At 39.2% G+C, this 21,573-nt stretch overlaps 1 protein-coding gene across 7 annotated transcripts in view; it reads right to left on the bottom strand.

Annotated features, from left to right (window-relative positions):
* The window catches only part of USP38 (ubiquitin specific peptidase 38), a 41,373-nt gene that overhangs the window by 16,210 nt on the left and 3,590 nt on the right, over nucleotides 1-21,573 (bottom strand). For 4 of the 7 annotated variants that reach the window (XR_005933117.1, XM_030028651.2, XM_030028826.2 and 1 more), the window contains exons 3-9: nucleotides 17,164-17,293; nucleotides 16,808-16,909; nucleotides 13,813-13,971; nucleotides 12,434-12,627; nucleotides 11,777-11,870; nucleotides 10,865-10,971; nucleotides 8,376-9,726 (exon numbers count right to left, since the gene is read on the bottom strand). Coding sequence is in view for 5 of the 7 variants with exons in the window: in XM_030028651.2 (XP_029884511.1) it covers nucleotides 8,376-9,726; nucleotides 10,865-10,971; nucleotides 11,777-11,870; nucleotides 12,434-12,627; nucleotides 13,813-13,971; nucleotides 16,808-16,909; nucleotides 17,164-17,293 (2,137 nt within the window). In the remaining 2 variants the exon portion in view is untranslated. Of the gene's footprint in view, nucleotides 1-4,407; nucleotides 4,558-8,375; nucleotides 9,727-10,864; nucleotides 10,972-11,776; nucleotides 11,871-12,433; nucleotides 12,628-13,812; nucleotides 13,972-16,592; nucleotides 16,693-16,807; nucleotides 16,910-17,163; nucleotides 17,294-21,573 lie in introns of those variants that run through there. The other 3 variants (XR_005933118.1, XM_041125694.1, XM_030028907.2) reach the window with 3 other exon arrangements.

Below are 21,573 nucleotides of genomic sequence, written 5' to 3' on the forward strand. Positions count from 1 at the left end.
TTTAAAGCAACATTAATAACTGGACTCCTAAGTCTGAACGGCTTTGTTGAACTTCAAGTTGAACATCCACAGCCAATCCGAAACGTACAATTCTGTTGAGTATCAGTAAGTATATGTGAATCATAAATAAATCCCTTTAAGTTTATGCTAAAATTGTATTTTATAGCAACATGGGATGTTACTGAAGAATTAGACTGCTGATCAAAAGCTAACAAAACATTAGGTTTTTATATATGAACGTTCATCCTAGCAATTTTGTGATGCCCTCATTCTTGGCTGCCAAATAGAAAGGTAAGACCATTGTATCAATGTTAATTATTTAAAAGACACTTTTATTCCACTCAATCAACTGCATAGAGTAACAACGTACTCAGATAAAAGGCAAAAAGATGGACAAGATATTTAGTTTCCATTCAGTGCAGCTTTTTAACTTTCAAGTGTTACTGGTATGCTAACTCTGTTTTAACATTAGTAAGTCTCAGGAACTCTAATGCACTGCGTAAAATCAGAGTCAGCTGCTGGAGAAAGTAGCTGCACAAGTAGCAGGAACAAGAAAGTATAGCCTCCTGTCAGCTACTTTTTCAGCTGAATGCCCCTGTGGCTTTTTAGACATGTACGAAGGGGATGAGCACAGGCTTTTCCCTCATTACAGATATCATACACTATTTTGTCTATGGCCAACTAGTTTCCTAAAACTTGCAGCAACTTCTTGCCTTTAGTATCCCTTTCTTAAATTGGCCAAGAGCTTCAAAAGTTGAGGGAGGGAAGGCAGATGTTGGGCTCTGGAAGACTGACGCAAAAAAGACAGCAGACCTGTACAAGCTTTATTTCTTTAGGGTAACAAAACAGAAGTACTGATGTGCTAAGGCTCACACTGATAGCCTCCTTCACATGACACTTCATCACTACATACCTCCCTAAAGGCAGTGGGAGGAAATTTTAACAGGGTCTTAGTAATTACATGGGTCACCTTGAATTGTTCCTTTTCTACTCCACCTCCTGGTGAAAGCAAGGAACAGAGCCAAGAACCTGTAAGCCTGTATTATACTACCATGAAAGCACTAAAAACTTAAGTCTGTCCATGTACTTTCACAGGTGCTAAAAATAGTACTTGTGGGTTTAAATTACTCTGCCCTTTTAGAAAAACACAGCCTAAGTTTAAAACTATTTTACACTACTAAGGACTGAAATGCATACTCATTTCCAAAATTATATAAAAGATATTTGGAGGACATTGCCTACACAGATATGCTGGCCATATTCCTGAAAGACAGTATTATACTATGTCCAGCAGTACATGGATTCTTATATATCTGCGAACTATAAGACACATCAAAAACTGAGTAAATTTACTAGGAATAACAAGGGAATATTAAGAACTCACTTCTAGTACCAGAAGTCAACAGAAAATTTTGATTAAAATAGCAGGCCTTGTACAAATAGCCTGTTTAGTTGAAAAACTACACTGCAAAACTGTTTAACTTAGAACATAATTTCTTCTCAAAACCAAACTGTGAGAGACTCGCTACACTGTACCTGGGGTGGTTTTTCTTTTTTTTGGTAAAATATTTCAGAAAAATGTTTGGTTTAATGCAGCACAGTACCAAACAAAAAATGGCATTTTCCTTACTCCCTCCTCCACTTTTATCCCTCCAGAGAACTGTTTTCTGGCAACTTTGTACCTCTTAAACCCCAGTAGTGAGTTTTACCTAACAAACTGTACTACAAAAGAATATAAGCATCAACAATAGGTTTGCTGATAGTGCTAAATAAAAAAAATCTTAAAATTGTAGACAAAAAGAACACTAGAGTCTTACAGCTAAGAATTTTTTTGCCAGATTTAGCTAGAAACACAATTTATTTTAATTTGCCTTACTGCACTTAACCGGATAGCATGAGGTTTTGGCATACCTATACAGCTAAATTACTTTTTGTATGTCTTCCATTACATACCTTTCACAACACCATTAGCAACAGTAGGATTGTTCTACTGTCACTAGGCTTCCTTATAGAGAGGGGACAAGCCAAGAGGAGAAGCACTACTATGAACAGCAACAACAGTATGCTGCACATGGCTTAAGTGATGACTCTCACAGCTCTGGAGACGGGCAACACATTTGTTACAGAGTGTAAGTGAGCTGCAAGCACAGCTTTTGTCAACCACTTACAAATACTGTTCAGAAGCAGCCATAACACACTGAGAATAGGATCAGCCTCAGTTGTGATCTTAGCTTCATTGCTACCATGTACAAAACATTTTCTATAAAGGATGGAAGGTATCTCTCTACATATGCACACACACACAAGAGAAATATGGAACAGTGATCAAATTATCAATTATTGAAGTTTCTTGACAGAGTATTAGTACTAAAAACCACGCACTATTTGTGTCTTAAATGCTAGAAGTGAAATTTAGCAGTTTAAGATCTTTCATGCTTTATTCCTGTTCAGTAGTTTGTGCTAACTGAGCACATTTCTTCTCTCAGGGCACATATTGACTTGATTAATATTAACCTACATTAAGTTGTTCTAGTATAGCATACAGCACTGGCATTTTTGCAAGAAATATCCTTGTTTCTAAAAAAAGTGTTGAATGTTTTCAGGCCGATTATATTTATCCCAACAAATACTAAATCAGGTAAGTAAAACTTGATAGTCAATACAGTTCCTTGGACTGAGAATAACGCAGAGCATCCTCCCCTCCCCCCACTTTCTACTTGTTCCCAGAATGTTTTTTTTAAATTTGTTTTAACTGGAGTAGGAGCTACCCATATTGCAGTTTTTGTTATTTAAAACGAAAACATTTTAGTTTACCATGTGGTAAACTGGTATGCAATAGAACAAAAGCAGTAAGCTAAAGATTTTTTGGAACGTTTCTTCTAAAAAGTAAAGGCTTTCTCAGGACAGAAAAGTATACTCTTAACTTAGCAGGAAAATACTAGTTTAGAACTCTGAACAACAATGAAATGCAACTTCTCAAAACTACAATAACCTAATTCAGTGAATCACAATATTAGTATTAATTTGAGAAAAACAATAACTGAGCATTTCTAATCAGCCTCATTTAAATTGAGAAAAGGACAGGATCTCAACAACTCTGAGATTAGTAGACCACTACACAAAGAAAGCCAATACTGAAGAATCCAAAATTGAAAGGTGGGTAAAAGATCATAAGCTTAAAGAAACCAAAACTAAAACCCAAACAAGCATTATATACTTGGAAAACATACATTTTTTCATTTTGAGGATACTATTTTTTTTTTTTTTTTTAATTGGAAAGGAAAGGTTTTCAAGAAACTACTAACTTGGCTTTCACTTGTAAGCTGTACGAGAAAATGACTGCACACTTTATCTAACTTCAGCTACATGTTCTGTAGAGAAAGCTTTAGTCTGGAAGATTATCAAAAAACAATTTTTGTGCATATGCACCAAGTGACTTTAACTTTTATAAAATCACATTGTTTTTTCACTGATCCTAGGTGTACAGCAGTATTCAAAAAGCTTAACATAACTAACTTCTTAGCATATTCCAGAAGTTTCATCAAAATGGTCTTGAAAACATTAATTCAGAGAAACATATTTAAGAATAACTCCATTATTTGACAAATCAATTTCCAAATATCCTGATAATGTTGTTGTTTCATACGGCTAAAGCATCTCTTCAGATCTGAAGAAAGCCTCTGTTATGCATACTCAGGTAATCACCTATCTAACACGGAAATGTGTGACTGCAACCATTGGATTCAACAGGAAAATACGCAAATAAGAATAGTAACTAGGATTTAATATTTCATGTGGATGACACTGTTCCTCCTTTAAATGTTTGGCTTCATACAAAAAAGATTACAATATCACTGCCTTTTCTTCAGGCTGTGTTATTAAAATGGAGGTGGGGGGCGGGGGTGTTCCATTACTCAGTTACCTAGGTGCTGCTGTAATTATATACATAAATTAAAAAATAATCCAGCTTTGAGCTTGACATTTCACAATTAAAGCATTCATGCATCAATAGAAGTCACAGCAATTCTGACTGCCGTTTTCTTGGATGCAAGTCCATGCTCCAGGCAGCAGGCAAACCCCCTCCTTGCCCACCTCGCCTTCCCAGGTGCCTCTGTACAACAGGTATGAGGCTCTGGATGTAGGCCAGTCAATGGATGATGCGGATGACAGTCTATCTACACCAGAGGTGTTGCCAAGATCAGAAAGGCCTAGCCCCTGTATCATGACCACCTCCACAAGGAAGAAAAAAACCTCGTTATAGTTGTAGGCAACCCCCTTCTGAGGGGAACAGAGGGTCCAATATGCCGGACAGACCCTCCTCTTAGGGAAGTCCGCTGCCTCCCTGGAGCCCACGTTAAGGACATCACCGGGAAGCTCCCTAGCCTGGTACAGCCCTCGCACTATTACCCATTACTGCTCTTCTGTGTGGGCAGTGATGAAGCTGCAACACGTAGTCCAAGGGTGATCAAAGAGACTTCAGGGCCTTGGGAGGGTTGGCAAGGGGATCTGGAGCACAGGTTATTTTTTCCTCTCTCGTTCCAGTTGCAGGCAGCAACACTGGAAGAAACAGACGGACCCAGTCTGTTAATGCATGGCTCCGTGGATGGTGTCACCACCACAATTGTGGGGTTTTCGATAATGAGATGGCCTACACAGCACCAGGCCTGCTGCTGTCAGATGGGATTCACCCTTCTCAAAGGGGGGAGAGGGTCTTTGCTCAGGAGCTAGCGGGGCTCATTGACAGAGCTTTAAACTGGACTTGAAGAGGGAAGGGGATAATATCAGGCTTGCCCGTGACAAGCTGCGGGATGACACGCCAAGGTTAGAGGGATGGGGCTACCGAGGGCCCTCAGCCTGTTGCTCTGAGCCGTGCTGGGTACACTGGAGCACACTTGAAGTCTTACGGAGGTGAGCCAAGGGCTCCTGAGGTAATAGGAGCCAAGAGGGAAACACCAGTGAAATACCTCAAAGGAACTACGGAGTCTTCCTCTAAGAAGGTGACATGGCCGACAGCCCAGCTGAAGTGCCTCTACACCAATGCACGCAGCATGGGCAACAAACAGGAGGAGTTGGAAGCCACCACGCTGCTAGAAAGCTACGACCTAGTTGCCATTACTGAAACTTGGTGGGACAAATTCCATGACTGGAGTACGGCTATCAATGGCTACAGGCTATTCAGAAGGGCCAGGCGAGGAAGGAGGGGTTGCTCTCTACATCAAGAAATGGGTAGCATGAAGAGCTGTCTCTGAAGAATAGCTGCGAGCAGGTTGAAAGCTTATGGGTAAGAATTAGAGACCAAGGCAACAAAGGGAACCTTGTGATTAGTGTTGTCTACAGGCTGCCTGATCAAGGGGAGCCTACTGACAAAGCCTTCTTACTCCAGCTACAGGAGGCATCGTGCTCGCAGGCTCTCGTCCTGCTGGGGCACTTCAAACACCCCAACATCTGCTGGAAAAGTAGCACGGCAAGCTGTAGGCAATTCAGGACACTCCTGGAATGCACTGAGGATAACTTCTTAAGCCAGGTAATAGACAGCCTTACCAGAGGGGATGCAATGCTGGACCTACTGGTCACCAACACAAGTGAGCTAATTGGTGACATCAAGATTGGAGGCAGCCTGGGCTGCAGTGACCATGCACTCGTGGAGTTCGCAATCCTGAGGGATATGGGTCAGGTGAAGAGTAAAGTCAGGACCCTGAATTTTAGGAAAGCAAACTTCCACCTCTTCAAGGAGTCAGTCAATAGGACCCTGTGGGAAACTGTCCTCAAGGACAAGGAAGCAGGACAGAGCTGGCAGATCTTTAAGGACACTTTCCATAGAGTACAAGAGCTCCCGATCCCCAGGTGTAAGAAACCAGGAAAGGAAGGCAAGAGACCAGCATGGCTGAGTGGAGACCTGCTGGTCAAACTAAAAGGCAAGAAAGAAATGCACAGGCAGTGGAAGCAGGGACAGGTATCCTGGGAAGAGCATAGGGACGCTGCCCAGCTGTGTAGGGATGGGGTCAGGAAGGTCAAGGCGCAGCTAGAGCTGAACTTGGCAAGGCATGCAAAGAATAATAATAAGGGCTTCTACAGGTATAGCAGCCAGCAAAGGAAGGTCAAAGAAAGCACACACCCCTGATGAACAAGACTGGCAAACTGGTTAACAACAGACAAGGAGATCGCTGAGGTACTCAACAAATCTTTTACCTCAGTCTTCACCGGCAACCTCTCTTCCCACACCTCTCGAGTGGATGGACCGCAAGACGGGAACTGGGGAAGCAAAGCCTCCCACTGTAAGAGAAGATCAGGTTCATGACCCCCTGAGGAACCTGAACATACAAGTCTATGGGACCTGATGAGAAGCATCCCAGAGTCCTGAGTGAATTGGCTGATGTAGTTGCCAAGCCACTCTCCATGATACTTGAAAAGTCATGGCAGTCAGGTGAAGTCCCTGGTGACTGGAAAAAGGGAAACATTGCACCCATTTTTAAAAAGGGTAGAAAGGAAGACCCTGAGAACTACCGACCTGTCAGCCTCACCTCTATGCCTGGGAAGATCATGGAACAGATCCTCCTAGAAGCTATGCTAAGGCACATGGAGGACAGGGAGGTGATTTGAGACAGCCAGCATGGCTTCGCCAAGGGCAAGTCCTGCCTGACCAACCTAGCGGCCTTCTATGATGGAGTGACTACGTCAGTGAACAAGGGAAGAGCTACGGGTGTCATCTATCTGGACTGCTGTAAAGCCTTTGACACAGTCCCCTACAACATCCTTCTCTCTAAATTGGAGAGATACGGATTTGATGGGTGGACTGTTCAGTGGATGAGGAAGTGGTTGGATGGTCATATCCAGAGGGTAGTGGTCAACAGCTCAATGTCTGGATGGAGATCAGTGATGAGTGGTGTCTCTCAGGGACACCAATATTGGGACTAATACTGTTTAGTATCTGCATCAGTGACATAGACAGTGGGATCAAGTACACCCTCAGCAAATTTGCAGACAACACCAAGCTGAGTGGTGCAGCTGACACGCCTGAGGGACAGGATGACATCCAGACAGACCTGGACAAGCTCAAGAAGTGGGCCCATGTGAACCTCATGAGGTTCAACAAGTGCAAGGTCCTGCACCTGGGATGGGGCAGCCCCCCCAGTATCAATACAGGCTGGGCGATGAAGGGACTGAGAGTAGCCCTGCCAAGAAGGACTTCCCGGTACTGGTGGATGAAAAGCTGGACATGAGCCGGCAATGTGCACTTGCAGCCCAGAAAGCCAACCGTATCCTGAGTTGCATAAAAAGCAGCAAGGCCAGCAGGTTGGGGGAAGTGATTCTGCCCCTCTACTCCGCTCTGGTGAGACCCCACCTGGAGTACTGCATCCAGCTCTTGAGCACAGTCTTGAGCACAGGAAAGACATGGACCTGTTGGAGAGGGTCCAGAGGAGGGCCACAAAAATGATCAGAGGGATGGAACACCTCTCCTGTGAGGACAGATTGAGACAGTTGGGGTTGTTCAGCCTGGAAAAGAAGGCTCCAGGGAGATCTTATTGCAGCCTTTCAGTACTTAAAGGGGGCTTATAAGAAAGATGGGGACAAACTTTTTAGCAGGGCCTGTTGCAATAGCAAAAGGGGTAATGGCTTTAAACTAAAAGAGGGTAGATTTAGACTAGATATAAGGAAGAAATTTTTTACCATGGGGGTGGTGAAACACTAGAACAGGCAGCCCAGAATGGTGGTAGATGCCCTGTCCCTGGAAACATTCAACATCAGGTTGGACGGGGCTCTGAGCAACCTGATCTAGTTGAAGATGTCCCTGCTCATTGCAGGGAAGTTGGACTAGATGACCTTTAAAAGGTGCCTTCCATTCCATGAATCTAACATCTGAGATTGCTGCTAAAGAAGCCATGTTTTATGTTACCCTATGCAGTCGAGAGGAGAGCTGGCATATAAACAAAGATGGTTAGGACACAAATGCTTTAACCACACAGTCTGAAAATAGCAGCAGAGCTGCAATTTAAACTCTCAGTTCTCTTGTTTATGTTTGTAAAATACCTGTCAAAATAACTTCTTAGGTACTCTTGTAATTTATTAAAGGCAATGAAAATCAGAACTGTTTGAAAAGCCTCTCCTGCATAGAATTACAAGTGATTAAACAACCTATGCGAGCATCTTCACTAAAAATTTAAACTGAAATGAGTTTAAGCCATTTTCCTTGAGGCTTCCCATCCAATGGTGATAGCCTTACTATGAAACCTGTCTAGCAACACCAAGATGGAAGCAAGATTGGTGACTTATAAAGTTAATAAACCGGAATATTTAAAAGTTAAGTTTTTCTTTCTATTAGACTGTCTCTTGTGAGTTTTAAGGAGACCACTCTTCATATACAATTTCCATCTTACCTGCAAGTACAGTTTGTTATCTTTCATAATTGCATCCATGAGGTCTTTTTGTAGGGGAGGGTCTCCATTTACCCAGAGTCCATTTGCCGAATTGGTGTTGAAGCCACAGGTGCTATTTTGTTTTTTGTAAAACAGAACATAAGCAGTGTCCTTTGGAAATCTACTGGTAATTTTCTGGACTGACTGAAATGAGGTAAATGTCACTCTGCTGTCATTGAACAGAAACCATTCTCTTGGCATCTCAGCGTCCAGCTCATTTTCTACAACAGTACAAGGACTCTCCTCTGTCAACAACTTATCCTGAGGAGAAACTAAAGAAAGAGCTGTAGACTGATGGCAGAGTCCTGAAGGTCCTGACCCAGTAACATTTCTAGCATATGAATAATAATGTCCACTTTCAGAGGATACACCAGAATGCACCACCACAGAGCTTAACATGTAGGGCACCAATTGTGGGCAGGTCACTTCATCAGCACCTGAGGGCTTCAGTTTTTTAGCAAGATTTTCTCCAATATCAGAAATCTCAACACCAACAGACCAACCTCCTGAAACTACAGCTAGTGGCGATGTTGCTCTTCTGACTGGCAGTTCCAAAACAAGTGGCAGAGACACATTGTCCAAGATTTTGCGCCTTATATGACACTTTGGATCATATGAAAATCTCAAGAGAGTGAGAATGAGGTATTCGGGTTCCTCAATGATTTGCATAGTTTTCTCAGCATTCTGTAGAGAGGCACACTTTTCACAATAATACTTATTGTCTCCACTGAGGATCTCGGGTGCCAGAAAATAATTCAGTAAGTCTGTAACTGACAGGGTGTTTTTACCTACTAGCCTCTGAGACATATCCCTATTATCTTGAACTTTGTTGAGTTCAGAACTTGCAGTATTCTCAGAGTTTGGCTCAATAGAAAAATCTTTTATGGTTCCTTCATTCATTATTGTGTCACATCCACCATTTACTTCCAAATTATTCAAAGGCGTTCCTCCAGCAGGACTAGTTGCTGAAGTATTAGTTTGCAGCACGTAGTCATCTTTCACTTCAGAACGTTCCATACATTTTGGGCCAACGTTCTCCAAGGAAGTTGGAGGACAGAAAGCCAGAGAGAGATCTGTGAAAGCTTCTTCCTTTTGAGACATACTTTTGCAGTTCAAACAGCATATAGTAGTCTTCAATTTTCCTCCAAACATCTTCTCTATCAGAGTTCTTTCTTCACTTCCCATACAAGGTGCTTCAGCAAATATTTGCGCTTTATGGACAGTTTCTTGTGTCTGGGAATCTTCATTCATTATACTTTCAGAAGCCTTTGCTGAAGACAGCGCTTTCAAGGTTCTCTCTTCTTCATGCAGCCTGAAGGCAAAGAAAAATAAATCCAAGTAGCTGTGCTATTTTGCAAACAAATACTGCTGCACCATTTCAGACTTTTTTTCTAGTTATGCTAAAAAATATAGATGGTTAAGCGGCTAGAAGTGTCCTATATTAAAAAAGCCATTTGTTATTTTTTATATAAGCAAGCTGAACCATACAGGTCAGTACTATCCAAAACAGAGTATGAGAGAAGCACAAATACATTTAATGTGGTTTTCATTACATATAACAGAACACAATAGATATACTGAGAGCACTGGCAAGTATTAAAAAAACCTAACAAACAACAATTTTATTATTTACCATTACATTATCTTTAATAAATCAGTTCTCTAGTTGACTGGTTCTGTATGTCAGATTTTGTAAGAGAACAACTAGCTATTTATCTAGTGCCAGACTATTTCCAAAGAAAAGAAAAGGTCAGGATTTTGTAGCCAAAAAAGTTAATAAACTACAGCAAGAAAAACCAAACCAAAAAAGAAACTCAAGATGGGGGAGGGGGGAAGGGGAAAAAAAAAAAAAAAAAAAAAAAAGAACATTATTTCACTATTGAGATAAACTTCTGGAAAAGTGGAATGTGTCATAAAGCAATATCGCTAAGCCACATCTCAGCAAGCCAAAATTAAAGAGAGCTACTAGTAAATTTAGATATTTTTGTTTTATGTGTGCCACAGTTAATTTGCTTGTTTATTAAACTGGTTATAAATGCATGTACATCTCTTCATGACTTATCTGACCTGTATGAAATATAGCTGTCTCCACCAACAGGAAATTCCAGATCCACGACTAAACTGCTTTCAGCAACCGCATTAATTTTTACAACAGGACCATGACTCTAACATAACACCCAAGTTTAGATTTGTAAAAATGGAATGTTACTACCACTATAACCTGCTTTAAATGCTGTGGATACAAGATAGTATCCAGACTTTACCACAGATTAAACCCATGAAGAAAAGTGTTTTATAGACCATACAGAAAACCAGAGACAGACAAGAATGAGGCCCAAAATTCCTGGTCCCCACTCACACAGTGGAATTGGTACATGACTGCTCCTAGGAGTCCAACATTATGTGATAAGACTGTAGATTCATTCCCATTAATGGGACAATAACCGTACCTGTCTAGCAGGAATCTGAGATATTCTGAGCAATCCTGCTGGGATCGAGGGGTGAACCATGGTGGTCTGGAAGCCTCAAAGAAAATTCTAGGAGCATATGCCTCCCTCTGTTCGCATAAGAGAGGGACAGACAAGGTTACATAAAAAGTTGTTGTATTATTTTGATATTGAGCACTGAACTTTGGACTACATTAGAGGAACTGTATGAAACATGGTACACAAACATTTAAACCACTTAATCACAGGAAGAGAGCACAATTAATTTTGCAGTAATCGCCTCTAGTACAAAGATAAAAGTAGTGGATCCTGCAGGCAAATATTAAGTGTGTAGTGAGTGTAAACCAGATGTTATGTGTAATAGCAGTTACTGTTCTTGCTGGCAAGCTTAAAATGTTTTCTTTTTTCAGAAGAACACCAGTACTTCATAAGTACCAATTTATTTTTAAGGTGATCCAGCCTCATCCCCTTCACAAGTTTATTGTTATTAATCAAAAAGAACAAAAGTATGTCTTTCTAGCACTAGCAAAATGTTCTGAACATTTAATAAAGTTCACTTTAGAATTTGAACTACAATAAAATTTAGTGTAAAAATCACTGCAGAAAGTCACAGTTTACCCTGACTTGTATATCAAGTCAGGTTTTATTTGGATTTTTTCATTTTGGCTTCTCAAAGAAGGCATTACTGCCCATTTATAAAAACAACACAATGCCAAGATGTTCCACTTATGAAATATAGATTTCTCTAAGTCCATCCACACCATCTGAACATTTGGAGGCAGACTCATTCCCCTATAAATCTATCATATTTATATTTTCAATATACTCAGGACAACTCCTCCCATGGCATGTTTGTTGCTTTATTTTGGTATATACATCTAGGCTGAAAAAACAGCAGATGAAATACTGACATACCTGGGTATGGGCCAAAAACGCAAAAAGATGCTGTAATTTTCTCATTAGTGAATTACACCCATTTAGATTCAGAGATAAAACATGTCTTCTGAAACTGGGGAGGAAAAAAAAAAAAATACACATGAGCTTCCTTGCTAGATTTCTAACAACAATGCAGTTATCATTCCAGCTCAGATAATTACTTCAATTTGAAAGAAAGCAAACCATGTAACACTTCCCTTCAATACCTGGATTCTGCTCTAGTGCAGATGCAAAACTACTGTACAGGAGGAACTAACACTGCAAAAAACCCATTTCTTTAAACATTTCAATGTGTAAGAATGAGCTATAGACAGACAATTTTTTTTTTCCCAACAGCTTCCAGATTATACCAAAAGCATCACCATAAACTTTTACAATACCAGAGGGAGCAAGGACAGTGAGGAAAAAGGGACTTGTCTTTTGACACTGGACAGAAGGATCAGGATTTTTAAAGGCTAAAATTGCTGTTTCACAGAGCTGGACTTTAGCAAAGCAATCAGTAACTGAGTACAAAGAAACCCACTCAGCTCTAGCAAGCTGAGAGACCCCAGGACTTGTTAATATTTGGTGAAAAGCAAGAACGCAACAACTGCAATAGTTAATTTGCAATGAAAAGAGCCATTAAAAAGGACTTACTCTGTAGCCATAAAAAGTGCCTGAATAACACTGTTCATGTAGCAAGTATTTCCTAGATTAATTAGGCCTGTCTTCCCAGTTTCAGATTTTCCAGAAAGTCTAGATAAACAAGACGGCAAAGAACTGGATTGAGAAGTCCAGGCACTCTGACTGAGAATCAACTTAATCTTCTCTTCCGTGGGTTTGGGCATATCCTACAAGAGAAATGTTTAACACAATCAGGTTTTTTGTTTGTTTTTATAGTAGGTCCTGCCATTCAGCAGTCTTATATCTTCACTTGCTCCAGAATTCTCCTTCAGGGTCTTGCTATCCCTGATAGCCTAGAAGATCTAACACAATCCCCCCTTCCCCCCCACAAGTCCTCTTCTTCAAAGCTTTCTTTGCTCAACTCTCAAATGGCTCAAATTGCAGGAATAAGGGGCTGGTGGTCACCTTTGACCTGCATATTCAAAGAATCCTTTCTGCCACCAAAAACTACCTCTCAAATTTCAAGTTGTAACAGACCCCTAAAGCATCCTCTGTTCTGCTAGAAATACATTCCTGCTCTGTCAAATCAAAATTTAAGAATGAAAGAATGAAGTCCAGAATACTTGGAATTAAGTTGATAGGTGCCTTTTAAGCTTCAAAACATTTAACTGCAATACTACTGCTATAAAATCAGGCAGTAACACCTGAGTGGGGTTTTGTGGTTTTTTTGTTTTGTTTTGTTTTGGTGGGTTTTGGTGTTTGTTTGGCATTTTTTGGGGGGTGGGGGTGGAGGTTTTTTTTTCCAATTTTATTTCATTTTATTTGTTTTGGGGTTTTTTTAAATTTACTTTTTATTTTAAGTGCATCATGCACTTAAATATTTATCTAAAAAAAGCTGAATTTTGCTTTGAAACAGCATAGGTGAGTATCCTTTACCCACAGAGGCATGCAATACTGACTGCTGTATTAAGATGTAGTGCTTAATAATGGTGTTTTGAAGCTAGTCAAAGATTAGCACCACACCAAGTACTTCTCAGGACCTATTTCTCTTCAATATTATCAGTACTCTGAACTTATATTTGAAGAGTTGCAGTTTCTAACTTGGGTTGAAATGAAATGCCTAGAATAAACCACACAAAAGTATATTAATAAGAAGGCTTAAGAAATGAGATTGTACTTTAAGAAAAGCCTGAAATGAGATCCTATATTAAAAGGCTGCTATAATCATATCATGGACACTCAGGACAGTTTCTCTAGCATATTCCAAACACACTTAGAAATGACATTATATTATATGGTTAGCTCTTTTCTCCTAGTGAAAGTTCTAAAGAATTTAGATCTATAGGATTATAACCATTATATTTGGGAAAACAAAACAAAAATATTCCACCCTCTTAATCTTCCTAATATACCTTAACAGCTTCCAAAATGGGTTCATAGAGCTCTGGAAATCCTGAATAATGATACATCATACAGTGTATCAACTCAGTCAACTGCATCAAAAAGGCTGTACTGGAAGGTAAGCCATCTCTTTTGAAGGAGTGAACCAAACTGACCACATGCGGGACAATCTGAATGGGAAAAGAAAGAAACAACAAAAAAGCGTGTTAATTGCATTTTTCCAGTTTTTTGTTCTACAAACAACTTTAGTGTTTTACACATGCCAAGTGACAGGGGACCTTTTGTTCTTAAGTGGTTGAGAAACAAATTACTTGAAAAACATGCATTATTCTTTACTTGTGACAATTTTCAAACAGCAAAATTAATTATTCAATGTTCTCTTTCGCTCACATATCAAGTTTTGGAACTTTATGACCTTAGAAAATGCATGTTAAGATTTTAAACAGTCAGTGTCCAAAGTACTCATCTTATTAAGGATACTAACAGCAAACATTTTGCCACCACTAACAGTGCAGTATCCTGTTCTAATTTCATGGATATAGTTTTCAAAACAAACCCCTCAACTTTCCTTAAACAGAATCTAGTGCTTGGAATCTGAAGCCAATTAATATATTCATGCTACTTCAGTTTACAAGATGGAAACTGGCTCACAGCTCCACCTAGTGAGCGAACTAGGCTCAATAAACCAAGACAGTAATTTACTATGAGCTGAAAAAGCTTACCACAGATACAGTAATCTATTTGAGGATTAGTTCACATTCATTACTATTTTAAATTGCATATAAATCAGAAATGTTTACTCCACCTCCTTCCCCTTCTTCAGCGCAGTTCTGTCTGTATTTTTAAATCCATGAGACTTTTTTTTAGTATGAGTCTTAAAACATCAAGTAGAGTTATTTCAATGCAGTCCCAAAGAGTAGGGACTTCTCACTGTGAACCAAAATACTTTAGACACCTCTGTCAGTTTCCAAGTAATCAAAATAGATTAGCTGTGAAAGAAGTGGATTGAATGACTTCTCATCACAAATCAGTTTACAAATTGTTTGGTAGTGAAGACATGAAATACAGAAGAGAAATTGTAAGAATATCATAATTTTAGGAAAGCATACCAGTTAAAAGAATTAATATACTCCAGAACACCAAAGTAAAAGGGGCCAGGTGCACAATACTCATGTGCCACTTTTTCAAACACCAGTTGTTCTCTAAGCATAAAGAATATTTTACATCTTGGAGAAACAAAACCCACTCTTTTGGCAAGCAAGATATCCACTGTTTAAAAACAAAAATACCAAGATTAAGTGTTCAATGTACTACAGAGTCAACAGTGAAAGTTGCAATGAAATATTTCCCTCTTTCACTTTATAAGTGTGGGTACATATCAATGAGAAAGCAACTATTAAGCTCCAAGTATGAGATTTGTAAAGTAGATCCGAGATACGATAATTTTGCACAGAAAAAGCACATGGGAAGAACAGAAAAAGTACAGGTTCTCAGCTATCTCAAATTGAGAGCCAAATTCTTACTTGCTATATGCTGCATAATACTGAAAGTTACACTTTGAGTACATACAGAAGTACAACTTCCAGCTTAAGGTTGAATTAAAATTTTATAGGTCAGTAGATTTTAGAATTCCATAGCACACATCATGGTAAGTTCTACATCATAAGTGCAAGACAGAGTGTTTTTCTTCTATAAAAATCCCAAGTCATTTATGCTAGTGATGCTCAAGCATAGGGAAGGGGAATGTTAACTCAGATGCATTGCAAAATAAATTAATTCATATTTATCAAGTGTGCATTTAACCATTTTTCATTCAGGCCATTTATTATAAAAAAGTAAACAAGTAGTTTAAGCGCTGGAAAATATTACAGGATACTAAGTGACAGCAGTAGCTCAAAAAATGATAGTGAAGAAGGTTGTTTAAAATGGAGGGAAAACAGTCACAATGAAGTCCTTAAGACAGATGTTTATGTAGTACTGCATGCAGCCTATGGTAGAAATTCTCCTTGTTAAAGCAAACACCTATTTCCAGAGTAAAGTCGTCTCACATTTTGTTTTTCTCATGAATGTTTTGTTTCTCTCAGGAACAAAGAAGAAAAGCAAATATGAAATATTTACATTTTCAGCATACTCAAGGCTACTTGGTTCTTTCGTTTGTTACTCAAATTTCTATCCTTGGACAAGATTAGCACAGTGGAGGGAAGAAAGAGCAACTTCAGACTTCTATCATTAAAAAACAGTGTAAGAGGCATAAGGCAATTACTCTGACATTAATCAAAGGGTTTGTGATCGCTTCGGGCCAAAGAGGCTTGGGGACAGCTTAGAGAAACAGTGTGCGAGGCTGTTACTATGATTAACTCTGAAAGACCCATATTTCACTTAAACTTTAAGCTAAGCACTGAATATGAGAAGAAGGCAGGCACTAGGCATCTTGCTATACTAATACAAACAGTCATCATCATACCCTAGTATCTACCGCTTTAACTTGTGAACTGCATTTTGAAGAGTGGCTATTAAAAATAGCATCCTTCAGTTTGCCCATATGTCCATTGAAACATAAATAGCGTAGCTTTCTTAAAGTGAAGTACTTCTTGGTCTCATGCACCTATCCAGGGTGACTAACTTATATATAGCAGATAACTGGTTATCTGTTTTCTCCAGATAGTTGGGCTTGAAAGTCTACTTGCAGCCCAACTTCACCAGTAGACTTCACACCACATGGATTTCCAGAAGTATACAGTCAAAGATAGAATGCGGTGCCCAGATACTACTGACAGAAATACGTACATACCAGGAAGAACAATGCTCGTTTCCAGTTACAGATCAAGTGGTTGAACCTGGAAGTTAGAAAGCCTAGTGGTCTCTGAACCACAGAAATCTGAGTCTGGAACCTTGAAACAAAGAGGAAATCCAAGCATATCAATTCTGTTACTCTTTACACCCACTTTAGAAATCACATGTGAATGACATTTCAAAGAATTGAAAACCATTTGTTTAGTAACTTACCAAATGAAAAGCTTCTGGAGAATGCTGAAAACTAAGTAACATGTGGGAGAGGACAGCAAGGGCACCAGGCCTCACTAGAGGAAACCAAAGTCGATTAAAGACCTAAAAAAACCCACATTTATTTCAGTAAATCTAGAAAGTGAAACTTCAGTAAAAACGTAAACAGATCTTCAAATCCACAACCATTTGAAATAGACAGAATCATTACACACAAACTGAAAGCTACAGATACATTTACATCATCTTTGAGAATAATAAGATAATATCTGTTGCAACACAAAAGATGCCACACAATTGCATAGCTGATACAAATTCCTTTCCCTCTCCTTCAATTTGAATGTTCTTTTCCAACATACCAATTCGATCTTAAGCAGAGTGACATCAATGAGGATGGTAAATTTCTGGACTGCAGCCAGTCCTTTCAGCAGTGCAATCACCCATGTTTCCACATGCTGAGCCAGAGGCCAGGACAACCAATCAATCATTCTGAAAGATTAATGAAAGAAAAAAATAAAACAAAAAACCCCCCCAAATCCATATGCCACTAATTTTAATCTCAACAAAAAGAATTCTGTATATTACCCAGATAGTTACACAGTAACACAAGAGACTCACAAGAAGTAATGCAAGAAAGTTAGGCAAGTAGTAAAATAATTTTGATTATATCTCAAGTCATTTAAGTCTGTAATTAATAATGATCTACTTAATACATTAAAAGTAAATACAACCCCCCCCGAAATACATATGCATATAAAATTAAATATTAGGGATATTATAGTTACTTGTTATTTATGAATATGAACCCTGGTTTTATAGACATTAAGCTAATGTTTTTATTTCGTGGCAAAAACTTACTACTGAAGGTGAAAAAGTGCCTGTACCTGAGACCCTCCCCTCCTATACCTTTTACCCCAAACCAGTTCAAACCTGACTATTAAGTTTAAATTTGAAAAGAAACCCTCTTCAACTTAGAATTACATTCCTGGAAGCCAACTTTCAGTTAAAAAGGTAAAATCTAGTGATTTTAAATACATTGCAGCAGGTGTTAGAAGGATCTTATGATAGCTATCAGCAGCCTGGGTCTACCTGCACCCCAAAAGGAAGAATTTCACTACAGCTAAGAAAAAGGAAAAGTGAAGGGACTTCATCTGTGCCTAGAAAACACAGTGAAATATCAGCAACGGAAAATAGGGTATTCTATCCTTCTAAATTAATAGACAATTTACACTGATACTTAAGGAAGACAGGCAGATCAGTTGAAGCAATTCTAAGATACAGACAATATCATAAGGCAGTACCAGCTAAAACATGAAATTTAGGCTTTGTTCTTCTGAGATTTTACTTGACAATATTTTGGATTTTCTTCAACTGTCCACAAGATCCCCTTCTTCAAACCAGATGAGGCACCACTAATTAAGTGGAAGGAAAAATTTTTCACCATGAGGGTGGTCAGACATTAAAACAAGTTATACAGTAAGGCTGAGGCACCTCCATCCTTGCAGAAAGCTAACTCGATTGGACAAGGCCCTGAGCAACAGTGTCTGCCTTTGAAGCTTGTCCCGCTTCGAGCAGGATTGGACCAGATGACTTCCAAAGGCTCCACTCAATCTACATAACACTATGATTCTATTCTATAATTCAATGAAAACAGGAAGTTAGAAGTATATTTCTTTACTTCTTTTCCGAAAAAGCTCCTCATAAAGATTAATTATTTTAAGAGGCTGAATTCTAGCACAGAACTGAACAGGTTAGAAGCAACCAGTCTAATAAACAGTCACTATCAGTACATATAGGCATAGTTAGTGATTATCAACCTGAAACAAAACTATCAGCCCCTATGTTCTTCCTGGATATTAAAAGAGCTCCAAACATATTGAAATCAGGATTTCAGTCCTCGGATTCCAAACTAAAAAGCAAGCCACAGACATGCATCTGGGCAGTTGTATTACCATAAACAACATAAAATTTACATAGAGTTTACAATTTGGATCTGAAAAATGTATAGTATACATTCTAAAATTAATATATCTTGGAATTATGTACTACCTGCACATATAACATTCAAAAGTTTCTCTAAAATAAGGAATCATTAGGACTGCCTTTTTAACAACTAAGCTCAGATCTTACTGGGTTTCTTCCATGTTACTACAAAAAAAACTTGGGAAAAAACATGGCAATGGCAACATCATAATCATTGCTCTGAATTTACACAAAGGTCTCATTTCCTTAAGATGTTAAATTCAAATATGTTGATTCTGAGCACCCTTTCCATATACTTTCCAAAACGGGGAACCAAAAAAGTAGACCAAAACTGCTTTTGCCTCCAAAAAGTTAACCTTAACCTAAAAATAGGCCCCAAACCTCATAGTCCTATCCCCTTCAACTCCCCCCCCCGCAGTTTGTAGGCTTGATATTCTTCAGCTGTGCAGGTGTTTGTACCACTGTTAATTTAAGCCTAATGACAATATATTTGGTTTTCTTAATTAATTTTTTAGCCAAGTAAAGAGTATTCTGTAGAGTCCTGCATTAGAACCACTGTTCTAAAAATAGCTGATTATTATCTTTATACTATGTGCACTTTCAACCACACCAACTCACAACTCCAAATGAAAAACAGTGCTCTTGGGTGGGAGCTGGGGCTCCCCATGTTCCATCCCATTGCTCTGGTTATGTGATGGGCCATCCTGTGTCATCTCTAGTCAGTATAATTAACTACCGAACTACTCCAGACTGTTACTAATAGGACAATGCCTATCATTTCAGTATGATTAACTTGTAAAGAGAAACCTCAATCTCTGTATAAGTGATAGAATTCCCATCCTTAAAATCTGTTTCTGCTCCTAAAAGCAGAGTCAATGGTCTTAAAAGCAGAGACAAAAGCCAGAAGAGGAAACAGAAGTAAACTTGCAGACATGCTTCAGACTGTCCTAAAAAGCACCAAATCTGAGATCTGGTAGGTGAAGATTAGACATTTTGGTTACTAAATCCTCTCTGCATTGCATTTACTTGGCTCCTGCTCTGTTGCAATCAATGACTGCATTTTTAATACAAAGGCAGATATTAATATGGGACATGACTGATCATGAATAAAAACACAGAGGATGTTTTTTATCTTTGACAAGATTAAAAGACCCTTAAAGGCCTCGAGAGGACCTTCTGCCTCTTATCCCTAAAATGAGGTCTGCTATCCATATATGTGCCTAAAAAGGACAGTATTTCTGATAACTCTGGAGAGAAAAAAAATTATCTCTGCAACCTCAGACAGTAATTTCTTTCACAAAAATATCTTCTTAGCCACATCAGACAGAATCTGGCAGCTCAGATGCAAATCCCTCAGATTACGAAAAAAACCAAAACAACAACAGAAGATCCTCAGACTACTAGGCCCCACCCAAAACAATTTAACATCTTCTACAATATTTTACATTTTTACCAACAGGGCAAAGGGCCTGATCTTAGCAAAATTTTCAGTTTCTCTTAACGAAGATACTCGGGTTAAAGTGTAAACAAGCATTATATTTGTCAGGATACTCAGTATAGGCAGTCAACTTCCTCCAAGACCTCTGAAGTAGAGTCTTAAAGTAGTCATATACCCCAGAAGAGATTCAGCAATTTTCTGCTTTTCCTCACTGATGTTTCAGGTAAGGTTTCATGAGACAGCTGAGCCAATTAAGAACAACTCAATGATGCGAAAAAGCAAACACCCTTTCTTATATGAACCTGTGCCTAATATAAACCCCCACTGAACAGATTCATTAGTCTTCTAATTACAGATTATTTACTAATCTGTGTTCAACTTTAGACAGTCTCTGCAGTGTCATGAAAGTTATCCTTAGGAAGTGAGCAACAAGGTCTCTAATTCGCAGTCACCAAAGCTCCGCTGACTCTCATCAGGAGACCTTATTGTGCCTGGAGTTCTGCATCTCCTGGGAATGATGCAAGCCTGATGACAACATTGTCATTTGGTGCTCCAGACATTCCAGCTTCATTATCCTCTTTAAACTACTCCTCTAAGCCAGAAGAGAGTAATTACTGCAAAGGGTTGCCAGAGGCAGAAAAAGAAACTGGATACAGTGTTGACATGAGACTATCCACAAACAAAAATAACAAGGGGTTCCTAAAAAGTTAGTTCCATGGAACAGAACTAGAGGGTCTTAAAATCAAGTATTCTAAGAATGAAAAAGGCAAGTAAGATTGCACTGCCCTTTTGTCCTGGTTTCAGCTGGGATAGTTAATTGCCTTCCTAGTAGCTGGTATAGTGCTATGTTTCGGGTTCAGTATGAGAAGAATGTTGATAACACACTGATGTTTTCAGTTGTTGCTAAGTAGTGTTTAGACTAATGTCAAGGATTTTTCAGCTTCTCATGCCCAGCCAGCAAGAAGGCTGGAGGGGCACAAGAAGTTGGGAGGGGACACAGCCAGGGCAGCTGACCCAAACTGGCCAAAGGGATGTTCCACACCATGTGATGTCATGCCCAGTATATAAAATGAGGAGAGTGGGGCTGGGGGTAATCACCGCTCAGGAACTAACTGGGTGTCAGTCGACAGGTGGTGAGCAATTGCACTGTGCATCACTTGTATATTCAAATCCTTTTATTATTATTATTGTCATTTTATTATTGTTATTATTATCATTATTAGCGTCTTCCTTTCTGTTCTAGCAAACTGTTCTTATCTCAACCCTCAAGTTTTACTTTTTTTTTTTTTTCCCCATGATTCTCTCCCCCACCCACTGCGGGGGCTGGGGGGGAGAAGGAGTCAGGGAG

The sequence above is a fragment of the Aquila chrysaetos genome, chromosome 1 (genome assembly GCF_900496995.4).
Source record: "Aquila chrysaetos chrysaetos chromosome 1, bAquChr1.4, whole genome shotgun sequence".
Taxonomy (NCBI): domain Eukaryota; kingdom Metazoa; phylum Chordata; class Aves; order Accipitriformes; family Accipitridae; genus Aquila; species Aquila chrysaetos.